We start from the raw sequence: 24,477 nt of genomic DNA, 5'->3' as shown, positions 1-24,477 counted from the left end.
AGAAACATCTAAATATATAAAGTGCATTGGTGTGGATAATAAAGTGTGTATTAATGGACATAAAGGGAGAAATTGACAGTAATACAAGAATAGTAGGGGGCTTTAAGACCCCATTTACATCAGTGGATACATCATTTAGACAGAAAATCAATGAGGAACTTTGTTCAGTGGCTTTGAATGAACATATTAAACCAGGTGGACTGAACAGATATATGCAGAATATTCCATCCACAAACAGCAGAATACATTCTTTTCAAGTACACATGGAATATTCTCCAAGACAGATGATGAGACAGAAAACAAGTCTCAATAAATTTAAGGAGACTCAAATCATATCAAGTATCTTTTCTGACCATAACAGTATGAAACGAGAAATCAATTACAAGAAAATGAACAGAAAAAACACAAACACATGGAGACTAAACAACCAATGGGTCAATGAATAAATCAAAAAGGAAATAAAAAAATACTTAGAGACAAATAAAAATGAAAATACAATTCTTCAAAATTGTAGGGAAACAGCAAAAAGCAGTTCTTTTTTTATAAAGATTTTATTTATTTATTTTTATTTGAGAGAGAGAGAGAGAACATGAACAGGGGGGCGGGAAGGCAAAGGGAGAGAAAGAGACTCTCAAGCAGACTCTGCACTGAGTGCAGAGCCCAAAGCAGGACTTGACTTCAGGACCCTGCGATCATGACCTGAGCCGAAATCAAGTTGGACACTTTACCAACTAAGCCACCCAGGCACCCTGCAAAAGCAGGTTTGTTTTTTTTAAGATTTCTTTGAGAGAGTGTGTGTGCAAAGGGGCAGAGGGGCAGAGGGGCAGAGGGAGAGGAAGAAGGAGAGAAGCAGATGCAGGGCTCACTTCCCATGACCCATGAGATCATGACCTGAGCTGAAATCAAGAGTCCATCACTTAACCAACTGAGCCACCCAGGCACCCCTCACAAAAACAGTTCTAAGAGGGAGTTTATAGTAATATAGGCCTACATCAAGAAACAACAAAAGAATCTCAAATAAACATTATGATCCTTTACCTAAAAGAAATAGAAAAAGAACAACAAGCAAAGCCCACAGTTACTAGGAGGAGGAAATAAAGTTCCAGGTGGAAATAAATGAAATAGAGACTAAACAACAGAAAAGATCAATGAAACCAACATAAACAAAACTGATATACCTTTAGCCAACCTCATCAAGAAAAAAAGACAGAAAGGACCCAAATGAATACAATCAGAAATGAAAGAGGAGAAGAACTGAAGAAGAACCACAGAAATACCAAGGATTATAATAGATTGCTACGAAAAATTATATGCCAACAAATTGGACCACCTAGAATAATTGGATAAATTCCCAGAAACATACAATCTTCCAAGACTGAATCAGGAAGAAACAGATAATCTGAACAGACTGATTGCTAGCAACAAAACTGAATCAAAAATCAAAAGACTCCCAATAAACAGAAGTCCAGGACCAGTGGGCTTCACCAATGAATTCTACCAAACATTTAAAGAAGACTTAATACCTATCCTTCTCAAACTATTCCAAAAAATAGAAGAGGAAAAAAACCTTCCAAATTCATTTTAAGAGGCCAGCATTACTCTGATACCAAAGCCAGACAAAACATTCTAAAAAAATATTACAGGTCAAATTTCTGGATGAACATAAATGCAAAAATCCTCAACAATCACCAACTGAACTCAACAATACATTAAAAGGATCACACATCATGGTCAAGTTAGATTTATTCCAGGGATGCAAGGATGGTTCAATAATACCAAATCAATCAACATGATACACCCTATTAACAAAATGAAGGATAAAAACCATTTGATAGATGCAGAAAAAAAGCATTTGACAAAATACAATACCAGTTTATGATAAAAAACTCTCAACAAAGTGGGGTTAGAGAGAATATACATCAACATAAAAAGGCTACATATGAAAAACCCATAGCTAATATAATACTGAATGGTGGAAAACAATGTTTTTCCTCTAAAATTAAGACAAGGATGTCTACTCTTGCCACTTTTATTCAGCACAGTATTGTAAGTTGTAGCCACGGTAATTAGACAAGAAAAAGAAATAAAAGGCATACAAACTGGCAGGGAAAGGTAAAACTGTTACTCACTGTTTGCAAATGACATAGTATACACAAAAAACCCAAAAGTTCCACCAAAAACTACTGGAACTAATAAATGAATTTGGTAAAGTTGCAGGATACAAAATTAATATACAGAAATCTGTTGTATTTCTATACACCAATAAGGAAGCAGCAGAAAGAGAAATTAAGAAAACAATCCCATAGGGGCACCTGGGTGGCTCAGTTGTTAAGCATTTGTCTTTGGCTCAGGTCATGATCCCAGGGTCCTGGGATCAAGCCTCGCATCGGGCTCCCTGCTCAGTGGGAAGCCTGCTTCTCCCTCGCCCACTCCCCCTGCTTGTATTCCCTCTCTTGCTGTGTCTCTGTCAAATAAATAAAATCTTAAAGAAAAAAAAAGAAAAAATAATCCCATTTACAACTGCATCAAAAAGAAAAAATGCCTAGGAATAACCTTAACCAAGGAGGTGAAAGACCTGTACTCTGAAAATTGTAAGGCACTGATGAAAGAAAGTGAAGACAACACAAACAAATGGAAAGATATACTATGCTCACGGATTAGGAGAATATTGTTAAAATGTCTACATTACCCAAAGCAACCTACAGATTTAATGCAATTCCCATGAAAATACCAATATTTTCCACTGAAACAGAACAAATAATCCTAAAATTTGTATGGAACCACAAGAGACTCCAAATAGCCAAAGTAATCTTGAGAAAAACAAAGCTGAAGGTATCACAATTCCAGATCTGAAAATACAGTACAAAGCTATAGTAATCAAAATAGTATTGTACTGGTACAAAAATAGACACATAGATCAATCAAACAGAATAGAGAGCCCAGAAATAAATCCATGCTTATATGCTCATTCATCTACGACAAAGGAGGCAAGAAAATACAATGGGAAAAGAGTCTCTTCAATAAATGCTGCTGGGAAAACTGGACAGCTACGTGCAAAAGAATTAAACTGAACCACTTTCTTATACCATATACAAAAATAAACTCAAAATGGATTAAAGACCTAAGTGTAAGACCCAAATCCATAAAACTCCAATAAGAAGACTTAGTAATCTTTTGGACATCGGCTGTAGCAACATTTTTCTGGATATGCCTCCTCAGGCAAGGGAAACAAGAGAAAAATAAACTACTGGTACTACATTAACCTAAAAAGCTTTTACACAGTGAAGGAAACCATCAACAAAATGAAAAGGCAACCTACTGAATGGGAGGAGATATTTCCAGATCATATATCTGATAGGAGATTAATATCCAAAATATATAAAGATTTCATAAAACTCAACACCAAAATACACTAATAATCCAATTTAAAAATGGGCAGAGGACCTGAATAGATATTTCTCTGAAGAAGACATATAGATGGCAAACAGAAAAGATGTTCTGTAGCACTAATCATCAGGAACATGCAAACCAAAACAACAGTGAGATATCACCTCATACCTGCCAGAATGGCTAGCATCAAAAAAAACAAGAATTATCAAGTGTTGGTGAGAATGTAAAGAAAAGGGAATGTAAATTGGTGCAGCCACTATGGAAAACAGTATGGAAATTCCTCAAAAAATCAAAATTCTTAGAAATACTGTATAAGCCAATAATTCTAGTACTAGGAATTTATTCCAAGAAAACAAAAACACTATTTTGAAAAGATATAGGCACCCCTATGTGTATTGCAGCATTATTTATAGGAAGATATGGAAGCAATCTAAGTGTCCATCATTAGATGAACAATAGACAAGAAGGTGTTGAAGTGAATATTACTCAGACATAAGGGATGAGATCTTGCCATTTGTGACAATGTAGATAAATCTAGAGAGTATTATGCTAAGTGAAATAAGTCAGACAGAAAAAGACAAATAGCATGATTCACTTATATGCAGAATCTAAAAACCAAAACAGATGAACAAAACACAACAAAACAAAAACTCATAAATACAGAGAATAAATTGGTGGTTGCCAGAGGGGATGGAGTGAGAGGGATGGATGAAATAGGTGAAGGGGATTAAGAGGTATAAACTTCCAATTACAGAATGAATAAGTCACTAAAATAAAAAGTACAGCATAGGGAATATGGTCAGTAATATTGTATTAACTTTGTATGGTGACAGATGGTAATTACACCAATCGTGGTGAGCACTGCATGATGTACAGAACTGTGAAATCACTATATTACACACCTGAAAACAATGTAACATTGTATGTCAACTATACTTCAGTAAAAAAGTAAAATTAAATTAAAAAATTTTTAAAGTTCATGTTTACCTCAGCTGAGAAATCCTTTGGGAATCTATCCCAAAAAATAAATGCATCAGTACATAAAGATAACTTACTTGGACAATGCTTCAGTTGAGGAAACCAAGGTTTCCACTGTATTTGAAGCTGATTTTTGTAGAAATCATTTCATCTTATTGGTCAACGTTAAAACAGTTTTTGAGGAGAAAATGGAAAGATTAACACAAAGGGAATGCATAATCAAAAATGCATTCTTAACCCAGATAAAAGCCTGTTAAGTTTTTAAAAGTGAAAGAGTCACATAAAATGTACAGGCTAGATAATTATTACCCCAAATATCTGAATAAACTTAAGGTTGTTCAATAAAAATACCAGTTAGTGTGGTTAAACAGGAAGAACTGTTAGAAAGCCCCACACTATTTTCCATTCTGTTTCTAACAAATCCACACTTCTTTTAAGCCATCACCTCTTCCTAAAAGTCATAGCACAAAGACCACTTACTTAAATCTCTTCGCATGAGTAAAGCTAGAAACGCAGAGTTTCACAATACTTACTGGAGAATTGTATTGTGGAGAAAAAAAAGAATATCTAATAGGTAAAATAGAATAAATGGTGGTATACTCATAGAGTATATTAGGTATATATTATATACTCATATGAGTATATTAGGCCATTAGGCCATATTAAAAATATTAGAAAGAATAACTACATATATTCATTTTGACTTGAAAGGATTTCCATAATTTAATGTTCTCTGAGGATAGGTAAATGCAGAAGAGTGTAGAGAATATGATCTCATTTTAGTAAATAACAATGAGAAAAAAATACCAAATTGTTAATACTGGTATCTTGAAAAGAGGGTAGGGCTGGCAGTTAAGAGTTTAAAAACAGAAAAGATCTGTTTTAGAAGAATTCTCAGAATAAATATGTAAGAAATGCTGTGTAATCATATATATACATGTATGAAAAGATGGTAACCAAAATAATTCTAATGACTGTTGAAATACGTGGATTTTTACTTCCTTCTTTCTTCTTTTCCTGTCTTCATTTTTTGCCATTGACACATATTACTTGTGCAATCAGAAGAACATTTTTATTTTGGGGGAAATAAAGGTCAGAGACCTGGAAAACACTGCAAAAAGCTTTGAAATTTAAAAAATACATGGTGCTATAGGTAGATATGAATTCTGAATAATTACTATATTTTAAAATTCAAAAACAAAGGAGAGTAATATATTCATTAATGTAGAGAGCTATTGAATCATTATATTGTACACCTGAAACTAATATGACACTATATGTTGTTTCAATTAAAAAATTAAAAACTTTAAATAAGAGATAATTACATAGAATAAGCAACATCTTCTGCCAAGACCAAAGAACAAAAAAAATCTTATGTAAACAGACCCTAAAGTACAGATATCACAGACACACACATATACCTGGATGGTTCAGCAGAGTATCAAGTTCTTCTTTGGCCACAACCATTCTCAATCTATCACTACTATCAATGACAAAAATAATGGCTTGTCCTTCTCTGTATAAGGAATGAGAAAAATTAAAGATAAAATTATACATTTTCCCATGTTTAGCATTCATTTGCATTTCCTAACCTGTGTATTGTCTTTTCATTACATATTAGTTTATATGAGTGACTACTATATTACCATTAGTCCTATTTCATGTAAAATAATTTCTTCTCAGTTGGTTGATAACATGGTAAATTTAATGACATTTCATAATTTTTAAAAATTACAAGTAAAACCATAATCCTATTACACAGATGCAATCATTATTAATATTTTGGGGTAAATCAATTTTAACATTTTCTTTGTGTATATTCACATACGAGTACCTACATTTGTATTTAAAAGGAATCTTTCTGTTTTATACCCTGCCTTTCTGATATATATATATTTCCTTGATCTTTTTTGCAGTATAGGTTGAACTACTTTTATATGAAACATTAAGCTCTACACCAGTGTTTCTCAAATATTTCTTACCATAACCATAGTGAGAAATACATTTTACATTAAGATATAGTAGATCCTTAAGTATATGTAACTATATTTGAAATAAGTTTCCAGAAATAACACTTACAAATAGCTTTTATTTTATTCTATTTGATTTTTTTAAGCTGATAACCAGCCACTAACCTGGCTTAAGGATTCACTTACAGACCACAGTGGCACTTAAAAAAAAAAAAATCACTGATTCTCTCTGCACCTTTCTTTTAATTATTATAAAGTATTCCGTTGCACAGATATGTCATCGGTAATACTGTGGACTTAGAGATTATTTTTAATTTTTATTATTGTGAAAAACTTTGGAATAAACATCCTCCTGAGTACATTTTTTAAATTTCTTGATATCTTAAGACTTGTAATTAGGAATAAAATTTCTAGAAATACATACAAATTTTAAAGTTTTAGATAAACATTGACAAACTGTATTCCAGAAATACTTTATCAATTTATACTACTACCAGTATTTTTCCCACCTTTCCAGCATGGCTCTTAACATTCTTGTCCATTTTTGCCATTCTAACAGCATAGTATCTTACACTGTATTTCATTAATTGCTAGTAAAGTTCAATATGTTCGCATATATTTATTGGACATTTTACCTTTTTTTGTGAATCACTTATTCCAGTCATAAATTAAGATTTTAAAAGTTCAATATCATTAAAAAAAAGTTCAATATCATTAGCAATCACATGAACATAAAAATAAAACAACTTTTGAGTACCATTTTCTCCTATCATTTAAAAAAAATGAACATAGGTTATCACTAGTCATACATTACTAGTAGCCATGGAAACTGGTAAGATTGGAAATATCTACCAACAGTTTTAAAAATGTTAAATCTCTTTGAGCCAGTAATTTTATTTCTGGAATTTATTCTAAGGAAACATGATTTATGACAAAGACTTATGCAGCAAGATGTGCTAACTGAAGGATTGTTTATAATCTTCAAAAACTGAGAATAGCTTTTATGCCCAAAAATAGAATGATTACAAAATAGGCATAGGCATGTGAAAAAAAATAAACAGCCAGTCATTAGTTATATTCTTTGGATGTTTTTCCTGATTTATTCTTATCACTGAATATTAACTGAAAAAGCAGGATAAAAAACTATATATGGTACATAATTTAGAAGACTCCTTTCTCAACTATGTAAAGTATATATTTTATATTTCAAGAAAGAAGAAAAACAAAAAAGATTAACAATGGTAAATTTATTAATAGTGAGATTTGAAGAAAAAAATTTTTATATTCTTTTCTATATTTTCCAAATATTAAAAAGTGTGTACTCCTTATATTTTATACTTTATTACTTTCGTATTATAAAGATAATATGCAATAATTATACAATAATCAATGTTACAGAATCAAATGACAAAGTAAACTTCCCTTATAATCTTATTGTTCCAAAAACAAATGCTATTAATGGTTTGGTGCACATGCCACTAAATTTTTTTCCTTCTCTATATATACTAAGCACATATTTTTGTTAAGAGTAGTATTTTTCGGGCGCCTGGGTGGCTCAGTTGGTTAAGCGACTGCCTTCGGCTCAGGTCATGATCCTGGAGTCCCAGGATCGAGTCCCGCATCGGGCTCCCTGCTCAGCAAGGAGTCTGCTTCTCCCTCTGACCCTCTTCCCTCTCGTGCTCTCTATCTCTCATTCTCTCTCAAATAAATAAATAAAAATCTTTTAAAAAAAAAAGAGTAGTATTTTTCTTTTTATAATTGAGATGTCATTATAAACAGTGTTCAACACATATTCTTTTATGTATAACTTTGTCCACTAGTGTTAGTCACAGAATACTTTTCAAGAAAAAAAATGATGGCTAGAGAGCATGAACACTTTTCATTTTAAAAGATATTGATAAATTTCCCTGAAAAAGATGCTACATTCCCAACATAAGAGTGACTTATTTTGCCATAGTAGACTTAATCTTTTTAACCTCTTTCAGTCTAATAGATTAAAATGTACTTGTTCTTTCATAATTAGAAAAATATAGATGCAGGATATAAATTTACTATTATTGTAGACTTCTTCATAGTAACCATATTCACTATTCAACCTACAATTTAGTTATAGTGTTCCTAATTAACTTCTTCCAAAAAGATTTTGAAGAAAAAGGAATTAAAATCAGAACACAGAATACATAGAAACTATTTTCTATGTATTTTTGTTATCTGTAATTAAAATAAATGTTATTTTTAAAATAGTAGCTAAAATAAATACATTTTAAAAATTCTTTTTTTGGAGGAAGAAAAAATCCTATACTGAAAACTCAGGTTTCCTAAAAAAAAAAACCACCAAAAAACAACTCACATTTCCCCAGAGAATTTAATGCAAGCTACCACAAACATGCCACTTTTCCTTTACCAAACTGACTCTGAAATCTAAAGAACAAAATCTTTTCTCTGTACCTCAGCAGTTCTCTGGATCTGTAAGATTTAAATATGACTTCAATCTATTAAAGCACTCATTGAAAAGAGTATCTGAAAAAAATCTCCTTTGGCTCATATCTGAGGAACACAATGTTTGTTCCCACATTAGCAGGAAAGAATAAAAATTAAAATCTGATCTGGGCAGTCATCTCATAATCATTCCAAGGCAAGAGTTCATAATGACAAAAGGGCATTTAGTCAAGGGATACTAGTTATAAGTTTCAGACTCCAAAAGTAAGTTACATTGCTTTTACAGGAAGGAGTCCTAGCAATATGAACAGTTAATGAATTCATTTTACTACCACATGCAAATCCTGAGACGGCATAATAATTTGGGTTCTAGTAACTTGACAGTTCTTAATCTGAAGTAATTAGTGAGCACTTTATTTGCATATGCTGAAAAATATCTTGTTTAGAATTGCTTGTAGAACAAATGGATCAACTGTTTAAATTAGTACTATTATTTTAACTAAATTTATTCAATAATATTTACTGATCTATATCTCTAGCATCATACTTGGCCTTGAAGAAATAACCTGAATAAGAAATAATCCTCGCTCTTGAGCAGTTCATACCCTCATTAGAGAGGCAGCTATGGCGCATGACTTTAAGACATAACAAGTATGGTAAAGTACTGTGTGAACACTGGGGGCAGAATAACTGGGCAAGAACGGTGAAATCTGGCAGAGGAGGTGACTTTTGAGTTAACCTTAGAGCACGACTATATTAACTTTAAACTGCAACTAAATAGAACAGGGCATTAAAAACAGAGAGAAAAGCATATGCAAAGATCCAAGGTCATGGAGGACCTGAAGCATTTGAGAAATAATATGAAGTATGATTACACTTTTTCATCAGAAAACATTTTCATTTTTTCATTAGAAAATGTGCTTAAATTATATGAAAAATAAATACTGCAACCTAGCCCACATAATCCTTTGGATTTATTTGTTAATCATTATTATTAAAATATATTAAAATATAATTATAAATAAAATAATAGTTAACCAACATTTATAAACATACTTACTTATAATAGTGTTCCCAGAGATTTCTGTATCTTCCTTGACCTGACATGTCAAACACTGTAAAAGACAAACTACAGAAAACAAAGCAAAACAAAACCAAACACCAAAACAAAACAAACCATGACTACATTATAAGATACTAACTTAAGGTGTGACTTTTACTTAAAAATTTAAATTGTTTTCAAAGAAACCACCTTTGAATATACAATATTCAACTTGAGCCAATTTTCAAGTACAAGTCCCATAAAATAAATTTTTTAATATAAATATGATTTTGTAATGAATAACATAAAAAAAGATGTTTTCCTTCCAGTAAGATTATCAGAATTTGTCTAAAGTCTAAATTCTGAAAAACAATCCAGAGGTAGTGGTACAAATAGTTTACCATCTATGGACTTCTGAAACAACAAATTTATTTTTCTAAGAGTAGAAGGAATGACTAGGTAGATCTGATATTAACACTTTTCACCCACAACTTCTTAGTCACAAGTATAATAAAATGAATTACCTGGATGATTTGAATTTCTCTATGCTGAATCCTATGGTTGGAACTATATCTTGTGATTGAGCCTTCAAGAGAAAAGACAAATTGAGAAATCTGCAATTACCAAAGATGAATTTTTCCTCAGGTTAAAAAAAAAGCATCCACATTTCCAATTCTAAAATTTGTCACTAAGGAGATGACAGAATTAAACAAAATTATAATTTTTGCAGTGGAATCACTGTGTGTGAATTCTTTACAGAAGTTTAAGGTTTACTAATTATGAATCTGTATAATGTGTATACCTTAATTCACATTTTGTGGCTTGCTGCAAGTTACCATAGCTGTAAAGTGGTTTGATGAGTTATTCTGAGTTCACATACAGGACTTTACAATCTTTCACCACATACTTACTGAGTTTATATATGCTACTGGGGACTGTTCTCATGTCTAGATGGTGAATATATATGGTCGCTGCTTTCATGGAGCTTACTACCTAGAGAAAGTAAACAGCAATAACCAAGTAAACTACAAGTGAACACAATTTCAGGCAGTGATAAGTGCAGTGAAAGGTGATTTGAAGGTGGGAGGCAACGAGGGAGAGGGTTGGTATGGGGCATGGAAAAAGGATGCTGAGAAAAAGCCTCTCTGAGGAGGTAACATCGGACCCAAGAGTGAATATCAAAAAGGAGAAAAGCTATGACTAGATCTTGGCAAAAACATTTCAGTCAAAAGAATTAGCCAGTGCAATGACCCCAATGCAAGCAGGGCCTTGCCACTCAGGAAAAGTATAAGGCCTGTACGTCTAAAATGTACTGAGTAAGGCAGAGAGCTATATGTAACAAAGAGCTGTAGAGCCTTGAAGGCCATGGTAGGGAATTCTGTGTGAATAGATTACAAGGGGGCAAGAGTACAGCAGGAGACCTGTTAGCAAGTCCCACAGGCAATTAAAATGCCCTAAGCTGACAAGTCATCAAATGCCTCCTAACACTTTCACCATCAAAACCATTCTTCCGTTTGAATAAAAAACACCATCTACTTTCTGATAACCTGAGTTATTCCTGACTCCTCGTTTTCTTACATTTTTTATATAACCATTCTCAAACTGGTCCTATCTCACTAACTTAGTTCAGGCCCTTATCATTTCTTGCTTTGATGTAGTGCAAAAGCCTTCTAATTACTCCTAACTGTTAATGTGCTATCTTAGACTAGTTACTCAACTTCTCCAAACCTTAGTTTTCTCAAATGTGAAATCTATTATTATCTTTAACTTGTAAAGTTATCATGAGAATTAAATGAGTTAATGAATGCAAAATACTCAACACAGTGCCTGGTCCATAGGAAATACTCAGCAACTACTCAACAAATATCATAAGTATACTTTTTTTTTTTTTAGTGTTAAATGTTTTAAATTTTATGAATTTTAAACACTTATATAAAATTCAAGTATTCACTCTGGCATTTCTGTTTTAGCATCAATACACAGAAGAAATATCTCAGTGCTGTCATTTGCTTTGGTTTTGCACCTATTAGTATTGAGAATGTGATTTGGTCTCTTTGTAATAAATTTTTTATTGATTTCCATTCTTCTCTTATAACAGCCACTTAACTGACCACGATTCCGGTCTCTCTTATCTTTTTCTTTTTTTTTTTTTAAATTTTATTATGTTATGTTAATCACCATACATTACGTCGTTAGTTTTTGATGTAGTGTTCCATGAGTCATTGTTTGCACATAACACCCAGTGCTCCATAGCACCCTCTTCAATACCCATCACCAAGCTAACCCATCCCCCCACCCCCCTCCCCTCTAGAACCCTCAGTTTGTTTCTCAGAGTCCAGTCTCTCATGGTTCGTCTCCCCCTCCGATTTCCCCTCCTTCATTTTTCCCTTTCTGCTATCTTTTTTTTTTTTGACATATAATGTATTATTTGTTTCAGAGGTACTATACTTTCATTGATTTCAGTCTCTTTCCAATTATCTCCATACAGCCACAGTGTAACTTAAAAAAACAAAAACAAAAACAAAAAACCTTTAGTTCATCATGTTGCTTTTGTGTGAAAACAGGGGTAGAAGGTAAATTGTTGCCCCATACCATTATGTTCAATTTGGTAGTCCACTTCTGGAAATTTAAAATTCAAATGAAAAGACAGAAGCTGAAAAGTCACTGGAGCTTAGTCACCATAGTAGTAATGTAGTAGTGAAAAGGCCTCCTTAGAGATGCCTGGTTTTGCCTTTCTAAAGTTTGTTTATTCAGCTTTTCTTTCCATCCTATTAAGCTGCCTATATTCTTCCAAAAATATCTTTCTGTTTATGTTAGAATTTATTTCCTGCCATTCAGATTCCTGCCTCAGTCCTTAGGGTTTCTTCATTGCACAACAAACTTTGGAATAAAGAGTTTCCTAACTTTTGTTGTCCCAAAATATTCCATGGTTTTGATTTCTTATTTTGATCACAATCATGATAAAATCATCAGCTATTACTATTAGGAAAAAATACCAGTAATAAAAAAGTGAGGAAATTAAATGTTTAAAGAAATCTCAGAAAATATACCTCAAAATAGTAGGCCTGTCTTCACTGAACTGTAATTAGAACATTTGCCTAGCCTCTCTGCAATCACCCAGCTTCTTCACAAACTCTTTTTGTTTCCGAAGCTTCTCTTTTATATCTTGCTGTTTTACTTAAGGATAAAATTAATCAACTTTCTTTTCTTCCCATCACTTCTTTTTCTTTTAAGGAGGGAGAGAGAGAGAGTACATAGGAGTGGGAGGAGGGGCAGAGGGAGAGGGAGAGAGAATCTCAAGCAAACTCCAAGCCCAGTGCAAGCACTGGGCTTGATCTCACAACCCCAAGATCATGACTGAGCCGAAATTAAGAGGCAGACACTTAACCGACTGAGCCACCCAGGCACCCCTCTTCCTGTTACTTCTAAAGTTCTAATGGAACCTAATTAGAAAGAAGAAACTCCACAAATTAATCAGGATAAAACAAGATATGTGAGCTCGTGCTTCCACTTCAAGTGGGATTCATTTTCCTCTAAAGAATTCCAAAGATTATCTCCAACATTAATCTTCTCTGCTCTATCTAGGAACAAATACATTTGGTCATTCTCTGAATTGGTTAGGGAATGGTACACACCAAGCAAAGAGTGTAGGAATTATTACCTAAGTGGAATAGCCTATCTGAGATAACCCAAGGATAGACTAACATCAACAAGAATAGAACAGGATTTCTAAGAGAAGATCCTATTTGGTTAGTTTCATTAAGTCTGCTAAAAATTAAATCCTTGGTGCCATCAATCATCATTCCCTGCCCAAAAATGAAAATTAAAAAAGTCCCCATCAGTCCATCCCAAAATACACTTATATACCAGGCAATATTATAAGTATTTAGGATTTAGGGTTGAACAATATCAGATCTATGCTCTTAAGGAATTTAAATTTATAATGAGGAAAAATTTAATAAATAAGCTACCAATTAAATATGCCAAGATAATTTCAGATTGTTTTAAATAACATAATCTGGATGATGTGGTAGTATGATAGGATTTCCGTTGGCAAAGGGGGGGTAATGGAAATTGGGGAAAAAAAGGTACTTATAGGGTGCATCTCTAAGAAAATACACTTAAGACCAGATTCTTGAGTGATCAGGTTAAAATGCCTCCCCACCATTATGCATCAGTTTAAAAAAACACCAGCATCCTCAATACATTGACAATACATAAGCATTAGGATAGCTTAAAGCCAGTTTGTGTCCAGAAGTATCTAGTTATCTAGAAACTGATTTTATCCACAAAAAATAAGAGACATAACTATAAAATGAGATTTGCAAATTTTTTGCATTGTAGATTTCTATAATTCACTTAATTCATTAAAAATAATGTTTCTAATAGTGGATGTAAGCTCACAAAAGATTTCTTTGGTTCAGATACATGTAGGAAACAAGTGTTTTATCTATACCTGTGTGACAGAGGTTTTGAGGTCTTTAAGAAATTCTATTTCAAGTGGTCTTTTGGCTATAAGCACCAAATTAAAAAAAAAAAAAAAAAAAAGCAAAGCAACTTACTGTGTTCTCAGGATCTAGAGATCAATTGTTCTGTGGAGACAGGATAGTTGCCTAAAGATTAAATCTCAGGAAGTGGTGTCAGGAGGTAGGTGATCCCCTTAAAATAGCCCTATAGCAAGTCTAGGCTAGTTCCATAATTCACCAGAGATAACAGAGACAGAGATGTTGGAAAGCACTGGAAGGTTAATTAAAAAACCTTAGTTATTGGCTGTGTACCCAGGTTTTCCTGGGGGCTTTCCCTGACTAATGTGGTATTAAACAGGGTTAATATGTCACAAGACCAGTCTGAAATGGGGGTTATAGGGTATTTTAAGATCACAGATGGAGCACATGTCTCCTCTTTCTGCCCCAAATCCCTAGAACTGACAGAACAAATTATGAAAAAAAAATCCCTAAGTGGGTTAAAAAATAAAAATACATCCTTGTTCAAGGAAGAAAACTGTTCCCATTCATATCAAAGATTATTCCTATGGTAATAACCATGTCTTGGAAGATCACTATACTGTTGGGAATGATGGACGGAGACTGTAAATTCTTTTTTGTTTTTTGAATCTTATTTTTGCCAATTTGAGTACAGCAGACATTGGTGGACTGGTCCATTTTGTGGCTATATATATATTTTTTAAGAGGAGAGGTAAGGGAGGGGCAGAGGGAGAGGGAGAGAGGGAATCCCAAGCAGGCTCCACACTCAGCACGGAGCCTGACTTGGAGCTCAATTTCAGGACCCTGAGATCATGACCTGAGCTGAAATCAAGAGTTGGATGCTTAACTGACTGAGCCACCAAGGCGCCCCCATTTTGTGGCTATTAATAGTGGCTCTGGTTTCAGTTATTTTGTACTTATTTGAGACTAGCTTTTTTTAAGATTTTATTTACTTATTTGAGAGAGGGAGAAAAAGAGAGAGAGGAGGGGCAGAGGGAGAGGGAGAGAATCTGGAGCAGACTCCATGCTGAGCTCAGAGCCTGACACTGGGCTCAATCCCATGACCCTGAAATCATGATCTGAGCTGAAATCAAGCATCAAGACACTTAACCCACAGCCACCTAGGTGTCCCAAGACTAGTTTTACAAAAAAAGAAAATTTTTACATTTGAGGCAATTCCCTGAGGTGGAGAAAAATGTAAACACCTCTGACAGAATAGGCCCTTACCTAAAAAAACTTCCTTATAATCTTCCTTACTGCTGATAGCTTTACCTACAGAAGTGTAGGTCACCAGTCACTGAGTTTCTTAAGCATTAGCCCAGCCTATCTGCTGATAGCTGATCCACAGTACTCATTATGGGCCAAGGCACAATTAGGTATGGTTCTACTTTTAACATATACTCACTATTCTCTAAGATCAATTCTGGACCCCATCCAACTGGGTAGGATGCTTTATCTCCCTCTTAAGGACTGATAAGGAAACTTCTTGTAATCACCTAGGTCAGGAGATAGACTCTAATGTATGTGGGCTTTTTTTAACCTTTTTTCTCTATCTTCACATATAGAGAAATCTTCATTAAATGATACTCCATATTTCTCTCTCTCACCTTCTCCAATTTATTCCTCTCTATGGCTAAAGAATTACTCCTTTGACTGCTCAGTTTGTGAAACAGAACTGAGCATTCTTGGTTCTGCCTCTCTCTACTCTCTCTCTCATTTGAGTGCCACATGCCTATCACAAGAATGCACTCTCATCTGATCTTAGCCATGCAATGAACCTAGAAGAGTAGGAACTTTCCCGGAGGAGGAAACCCCGAAATTTTGGGAGGCCAATCTCAATACAATAGAGTGTTAGCAACTCCTCTGAACAGACCTAACCTTGCCCTCCAAAATTAAATAAAGCTGATATTTTTTATCTTTGCCTGACTTCAGAATGTATACCTCAGCTCGGAAACTCCTTAAAACACCTAAACTGCCTTCCAAATCCATCTTCAGTTTTTTATCCTGGCCGCCTCACACTAACTCCCACCTGAAAATACACCAGCAGTTAGTTGTTCTTATGTGGTAAACTCATCTATGTAGAACGGAATAATGACCAGAAAAAAAGAAATAATGTGTTTTGTTGTTTTTTTTTTGTATTCCAAAGTAATCTCAAACTAAACAGAAGTAAAACTGAAGCTGCTACAAAAGAAAACAGAGTAGTAAGTCTGCTTATTCAGCCCAACCTGAAACATTGGAGGCAACTACCATATTTAGGAGCAATATTTCCCATTCTCTAGCCATTTAGTCATTAAGAGTAACAGCTTCTTAGTTTTTGCCCTATCTTTATGCAGGGCATATATCTGTATTATTCTTTCACTCTACAGTTTTCATTAATTCACTAATGGCTTTTACCTAAATAAGTGTATTTACAACTGTAAACGTTAGTTGTCTATCCAATATCCATTTTCCTCTTCTTCCATACTTACAGGACTCCTATTATTTTTGGTAGCAGCAGTATGCCCTACCAAAAAAAAAAAAAAAAAATCCAGCTTCATTTACAGATAGGGGTAGCCAATGAGATATAAGAAAGGAATCGTTATTTGATGCTTCTGGGTAAGTTCTTTATAAAGAGAGCTTATTTAGCAAGAGGGCCTATTCTTTTGCCTTGTTCTTTTCTCCTCTCTGTGACTTAGAATACAGTTAACCAAGGTGACCATGTGGAGATCTTGAAGATGAAAACCAGGCACTCAGAATAGCAGAACAGGAAGATGGAAGATGCCTGGATGTCTCATGACTGACCACATAGCTGCACCACCAGCCCTGGAATACCTCCTCTGGACTTATTTAGATGACAGAAAAAGAAGCTCCTATCTTATTTAGTCCACTGTTATGTGGATTTTCTTCATATGTTGCAAAACCTAACTTTTATGTACCATGTGTTAAATGTGCTAGCTTTATATTTTCCAGTTATTAAAATTATATGTTCATATACTATTACTTAAATGACTTAAAGTCATTCTGCTTACTACTACTGATATGCATACCACACTCCTGGGAAACTGTCTTAATTATCCATTGAACCCATAAAAATGATTCACCATTCCCTTTGTTTCTCTTGTAACGAGGGAGCCAAAAAGAAGGCAATGATACCTAAAAGTAAACTTGGCAAATTTATGAGGATCTTTTAAGAAAAAAAGACAGTTGGAAAATATTCCTGCTTAAATAATCAAGACTCACCTATATATCTACATAAAATACACTACAAATTATGCCTGACTGACATTTATTACTTTAAGATACTACAAAGTTAAAAGGATTTCATAACATGATTATATGAAGAAATGATGGCAAACAAAATAATTTTGCATGTTAACTTCCTCTAGTAGAAAATACATAAAGCATCTAACAAAGATACTTACATTTGAAGGTTTAAGTTTGTTAATGATTGTTGTTTTGCCACTATTATCCAGACCAAGGCACAAAACATGAACCTCCTTCTTCTTTAGGCCAAGCAAGCCTGAAAGTCTGTCTAGCAATCCCATAATGTGATTCAAATATTTACAAACCAGCTGCAAGTTAGAAAGTAAAAAAGATATATCATTCATTACAGGCAACTTAGGTATGGAAAATATAAGCATGTGCATCAAAAAAATTAATAAAGACACAATCATAAAAACCATGTCAATGTAGCTTTGTATTTAAGAAACAAAGTGTAAGCTGATTAGCACAGAGGAGCCTTATCTGAAAGGCAGATTGGCAGCTTATAACCCTACGCAACACAAAGAACAATGCCCTTGAAATAGCTGTATATTTCTTCTGGTAAATTATAATATTTAAGAAGAAAATGTGGTTAAACTCAGTATTGTGTAGAGTCTGCCACTTGTGATCTTGAAAATATCTGCAGCCTTTCTAGAAATCTGGAACAATGTATGGACAAAGGAGTTCACGTAGTCTAATGCTGAAGCTCAGAAAGTAGAAGGCAGGTCAGAAATGAGAAAAACTGAGATTTTTGGCTACACTATTTGAGCCACTGGCTAAATCTTTTTCTGAAGCCAGCCCCATTGTTGTATTATCCAATAATCTGAAGTAATAACTATTAAATTCACTGTTTTTGTCTGTTTGCTTGATTATATCCAGTTTAGGTTGCATTTTCTATCAAGAGGAACAAAGAATACTAACAGATATATTTACTTTAGTATATAATATATTGCTACACATATTGCTTGCACATAACCTGCTATGAACTTTCCAAATGAAACTTCCCAAAGGTACTCCCCTTGGGTCCATCAACTCCCTAAAACGTTATCATGGGAGAAGAGAGATATCCCTGTTGCCAGCCCTCAACTGCTGCAGGGACTGCTATAGGAGTAACTACAGTCTGCCTAAGTCCCAAATATTTCCTATTACTCTCCTAACCATCTTTTTCAAAGTTCTCTAAATACTCATCTCATTTAATTGATTTATTCTCATCTCCATCTAAAGTTCCAGGAGCCTGTCATCCCCCAACTCCTCAAGTACTTTTTATCCCACACTATCCTAGGCAAGGCCATACCTTGAAGAATGTGAAGATGCAGCAACTTAAATGATGAGGTTTCCAAGACAACTGCATCAAAAGGAGGCTGCATCATTGATTTTGCTTAGGCCCCTTGGGGGATCATACTGACAGAAATTTCAAAACCAGATTTCAATGATGTGCAGAAAGGAGCAAGCACAGTGCCCCACCAGAGCATGGGGCCTATAAGAGAGCCACAGTTGTCTTATCCAAGGATTGGGTTTGATTTCTGGTACTCCATTTGTGCCACTTTTCTCCTTGTGTTGGAGACTCAAATCTCACTCAATCCATTCCTTTAAATCTCAGCTTAAGGAATATTTGTACAATCTACTTTAAGTTAGCCTTCTGATATCATGAAACAATTCACACAGACCATTTTAATTCAAAGTAGATTAGCTATTCTCACTTTCTTATTTATTGTACTAAACATATCGATAAAAAGACAGTATCTTACCCCTGAAGCAAAATACATTATATGTTAATTAAAAAAAGACAATATCTTGTTTTCCATTTTCCATACAATGAACAGATTTTAAAAAAATATGACGACTTCTCACCTCATCATCCCCTGGGCATCCACTATAAAGCATTGACTGTCCAAAAACTAGATACTTGAATATTCATTTTCCAAAGAACCCTGGATTGTGATTTTCCAACCCTTTTTCATGGATTAGTAAAACTAATGCTTGTTAATGAAATATTTTGGGACATACAATGTAGAAGTCAGTTGTTCTAAAAGATGTGATTATAGTCTTATACATGCATGTTTCTATTTCTTAATCATACATTTCTGTAAGTTTACTTTTTCCATGTATGAAAGAAGGAAAGATAACAATTTAAGCCACTCATTTATTTACCATGCCCTATGTGCACACTGGGAGATAAAGTTTTCTGTAGCTCCCTATGCCTAAAGCCATGATGCTCAACTTTGGCTGCACACTGGAATTAACTACTAAATTAGTATTTCTGGTGATGGGATTAGGGGATCAGTATTTTAAAAAGCTACTCAGTGTTTCTGATGTACAGTTCCTATTGGGAACTGCTGGCTTTCAGAATAAAGTCCAAACGTTCACGCGTAACTAATTTTAAGATACAATCTGGCTCTGATCTACATTTCCAGTTTCTTATCTTACTGTTTTACTGCGCACCAGCCAATCAAACTCTCTTGATTGTTATCTGAGAAACTGCTTTCTAAAGGATTACTTGTTGCCAGAAAAGTCTTGAGGAATTAGGATATTATACACAGCAAACAGCCTGGAAGGTAGTAAGCCGCAGATAGTGGTGGGGCAGAGAAAAACACCATGAATGGTACTTTGTAAAAGTAAAAAAAAAAAAAAGTTCCTAGAGTGAATTATAGCCCACTTTTAGTACTTCAAACATTTTTATTCGGCTTTCAGTTTCTGAGGATGAAATTTTAATTACATTTCCCACACACCAAATAAAAACACAAAACTGGGCGATGATAAAACCAACCGAACAAACTCGCCCAAACCATGAGTCTTCTGGGACCCCTAGTACTCACCGCATAAATCCTCTCCTTTTCCACCTCTTACACTTTAGAAACAACGGTACGGAGTAAAAACCATAAGAAAGAGTAAAGAGCAATTCTAAAACGCGACGGGAGTGGTGTTGGTGGCGGCGGCGCTGGCTACAAACATTGGGGGGGGTGGCGGAGATACCTGGTCTTTGAAGTTAGTCCTGCGGGCCCAGAGGCTGAAGAGGAACAGGAATGAACCACTCCCTCGCTCGTATACGTCTCTGGAATAAATATCGGGCGTCTCTCAGCCTTAGTCTCTATGCCTCCATTGTAGGAATCCCGGCTCCTGAGCAAAGCCGCTTCTACAAGTTGGGTGAACTGGTTGCCTGTGCCTCAGCCGGAGCATCAGTGGCTGGGCAGGCGCCTAGGCGCGTGGCGTTCCCTTGGCAACCGGACGTTCTTCCGGTCCCGAAGCCACGCCTCCTTGGAGGTCTTAGGAAGTAGCCTTGGTGCTCTTGTTTATGGGATTGAAGAGCTCCTGAGAATGCCAGAGGCACACCGAGGAGTATTAAAGGTGTGAAGACAGCTGGCGGGGTGAACGGCCTCCTTCGGGCGAGGAGCAGTGTTGTCCCCGATGGAGCATGATGGGAGTTGTAGGCGTGCGCACAGCCTGGTGGGAAATGGTTGGCGTAGCGTTTGCGCGTGCGCTTCTTTTCGCCTGGTTCTCTCCCAGCCTCTCCGGAGAGTATCAGCAATTCCAGCACATCGGGGCGGGCGCTCCGTGTGGATCCCAGAGGGACGTGGAACCTCTGCGTCTTTACTGGGCACGCGCGCAGCGTGGTGGCAACGACCGAAGAACACAGCTGTGCTCTCTCTGGCAAGGCATGCGCCAGAGTTCCTCCGCTGCCCCTGCCACGGAGGCTTTCCGGGCTCTTATAGGCCTCAAACCCTGGAGTCCTGAAGTAAAACTGTTTAGGTAGGGAGTGGAGATAAAACTGGTGTGAAAAGTCGGAAGCGTGACTCGGCAGAAGAAGTATGCCTGTACTCTGGCTTCTTAGCTGTCTGATCTCTTGAAGAGATTTCCGCTAGCCATAATCTGTGATTAGATTATTGTCCCCAGAATCAAATCGGTAGGTGGTCAGAAAAGGAATAGTCTGAATGCTTAACGTTGACCACCTTTTTTAAAAAAAATTGCACTGGGTTTTTATAGCAACAGTGGTAACTCCAGTTGAAAACATTTAGATATACTCATTTCTCCACATTTTTATAACCACGCTTTCCAAAGGACAAGGCTACAGTTGGAGTAATTTTACAGATGTTTCAACCTACCTAGCCTCACCCCTCCCACCCCACCCCCTACACCATGGGGGGTTTCACAGATGAAACCCTTACTCTTAAGTTTTCGTCTATAGTTTACTTTTTGGCCATGAGTATGGAACACCCAACCCCCCCCGCCCCCCCCCCCATTAGCTAGGGTTATGTTAACCACACTTCCTGATCTTTGGCCTATTAATTTTACCTATTAAGCGAACTAGGAGGGTGAAAAAAGAGACTAGAAGAATTATATAAAATTATGATGGGGGTGTTTATGTGGATGATTATAGGGTGCTATTTTTGTTGTTAGGTTTCCAAATTTGCAAATGTGGTTGTTTTAGAATGAAAAAGAGTTAAGAGTAAACTTAACTCTTGAAAGGTTAAAACTAATAACAAAACCTCAATAGTTACATATTCCAAAATATTTACAGATGTCCTTGAAAAAAAAAGTGATATTCTTCCTAACTGTGTGGCCTTAGGCCAATTAACCCTTCTCCATGCTTTAGCTGCCTCACTTTCAAAAAATACCTATTTATCTCATCTGGTAGTTTTGAGGATTGAGTAGATTTAAAAAGAATATTTTTTGGCATATAGTAGGTGTTCAGTTAGTAAGTTCCTGTCTTCGTTTGTCCTGAAATTTTTAGTATATGGGTAGGATTTGACCCAATTCCTAAATATTCTGGCTTGTTAACTTCTGACTGTAAATGCATTTACAGGGAGGTGTTGATTCCTTTTCTTTGTGTCTGGGCGTTTGTGATTCATTTTGATGAGACATGGAAGCTAATTTCCTTATAGCCTGAATGTGACTTTTTTTTCTTAGAGTTAAGCAGAAATCTTATGTTTCAGAAAACGTTAGTGCACGGATTTATTTTTTCCTGTTTGGAGTTGGTATTTTCTCCCCTTAGGTTGAGTTCTATTTTTGCTTAGCAGAAAACATTTGGTGAAAACTGGAAATATGACAGGGAGATTGGATATCCAACTTTTCAGTAAATTTAGGCATATACATAATTCTTTGACAAAATAGCTAAGTAAATCATCTTAGATCAGTGTAGTTGATGCGATGGCTTATCATTAGAGATTAAATAGTGAAACCCAAAGTGTACTCAATAACAGAAAATGCCAGTTTTAAAAATATGTAAAAGTTTAAAAATGTAAATATTTCATATGGTTGAATCTGTGTTTTGGTACTTTGCCAACTGAAACTCCTTTTGAATACTGACAGGCTCAGCATAAAAATTACTCCACTTGATTTAATAAGTTAGTCTGTCTTCATTTTATCATGAGGGTGAGAAGCTTTAAAAATGGCAGTGATTTTCTGAAGGCTACTTAAGATATCCGTATAAGAGAAGGAAGTTTCAGGTATTTTATAATCAGTTTTAATTTCATACTGGCTTCTGGAACTGTAGTAGAAGAATTATAAAAGTTAAGTCTAAGATATGATGACTACAACACTGTTCTGATTAATTGAGGAATTTTTTATGTATTTTCTTACCAGCAACTTTTAAAAGAATATAGAAAATCCCTGATTCATAATTTATTGCACATTTTTGGAATGAATGCTGATGGTGTAAAGCTATTTGAATAGTTGGACATTATGCATATCTTTTGGTCATCTGCAATTTATGTACAGTATTACCTCTGCAACGAACAATTTAATTTACTTAAGCTCACAAAATAGTTTGCCAATATGAAATCACTACAGAAATGTGTATCTGTGTATAGTGATTTATGTGATTTTATGCCTTGAAGGTAATGACATTATTTTGAAAAATTACAGCTATGATTTTGCATCCAGAATTATGTATCTAAAGAACGTCTAGATTGAAGAGACTGAAAAATAAATTATATTAAATATTCATCAAGACAACAGTACAAAAAAGTCACAGATTTAACCACCAGAACTGTAACTTTTATTTGCTAAGATATTTTAATAAACAGGCTTACTCCATCTGTAAGACCCTGGTAATGCCTCTTAGGAACTCATAGAAAAATAAAATACAATAATTAGTAATTTGTACTTTGTACAAAAATCTTATTATGTTGCTCAGCAGGTAGTTTTGCTAAACACCATATTCTTTCAGCAAATAGATAGATGACATATGTAATGCAATTAACCACAAACAATCCCTCATTGAGAGCTGAGCATCCTATAACACTATTACTTGTAAGCATGCCAGCACATGAAAATTTACATGGAACATCATAAGATTACAGTAGATTTTTATAAGATGAAAACAATACCACCTTTAAGTAAGTCTGGACTACTTCACTGCTGTAGCAAAGTAGATAATAGGTAGGATTGCAGTTCAATTTTTAACACCCTTTTACTGTGTTTATCTCTCTACAATCTTGTTATACAACCAGAAAAGAGAAAGAACATAGTCTGTGTAAGGAACCTGAGCGGAAGGCATATATTGAAGCTCTAAATAGATACCAAAGAGAAACAGTAATAACAAAGAAAAAAAAAATACCATGCTGTACTTCCTTATTCTCACAGATCTTTTCCCCCTTTTGTAAGAGTAGATGGGTACACTGCTAAATCCATAATTAATGATAATTAACTTTATGACAAGTTACAGAGAGATACATTTTAAAAACCATATTCATACTTACAGGAAAGAGAAATGTATTCAGCTGCAGTTTTTCATTAGTCAAATATTGCTCTATGAGGGATTAAATGCCTCAACCTAGACAGATGTTATCTAGGCATTTTATATAAATGTACTACTAAGTATTAAATTAAACTTTTTAGTATTTGTGCTACAAAGATTTTTATAACTTTTATTTTGAATATACTGCAACTGTCAACATCTACCACTTAATATTTGACATGGCCATTTAAATATTAA

At 34.9% G+C, this 24,477-nt stretch overlaps 1 protein-coding gene across 1 annotated transcript in view; it reads right to left on the bottom strand.

Moving 5' to 3' along the window:
* Window positions 1–20,919, bottom strand: part of ARL6 (ARF like GTPase 6) — a 41,275-nt gene extending 20,356 nt beyond the window's left edge. The window contains exons 1-5 of the mRNA XM_028119198.1: window positions 20,517–20,919; window positions 17,705–17,854; window positions 10,344–10,405; window positions 9,838–9,906; window positions 5,790–5,884 (exon numbers count right to left, since the gene is read on the bottom strand). Of these exons, the coding sequence (XP_027974999.1) occupies window positions 5,790–5,884; window positions 9,838–9,906; window positions 10,344–10,405; window positions 17,705–17,827 (349 nt within the window). The 5' untranslated portion in view covers window positions 17,828–17,854; window positions 20,517–20,919. The remainder of the gene's footprint in view (window positions 1–5,789; window positions 5,885–9,837; window positions 9,907–10,343; window positions 10,406–17,704; window positions 17,855–20,516) is intronic.
* Window positions 20,920–24,477: the final 3,558 nt, after the last annotated feature.

This window comes from Eumetopias jubatus, unplaced genomic scaffold, assembly GCF_037043125.1.
Source record: "Eumetopias jubatus isolate StellerSeaLion01/CBP00866 unplaced genomic scaffold, mEumJub1_p1.0 scaffold_1, whole genome shotgun sequence".
Classification (NCBI taxonomy): domain Eukaryota; kingdom Metazoa; phylum Chordata; class Mammalia; order Carnivora; family Otariidae; genus Eumetopias; species Eumetopias jubatus.
The sequence above is the reverse complement of the archived record's forward strand: the minus strand, read 5'-3'. Positions and strand labels throughout refer to the sequence as shown.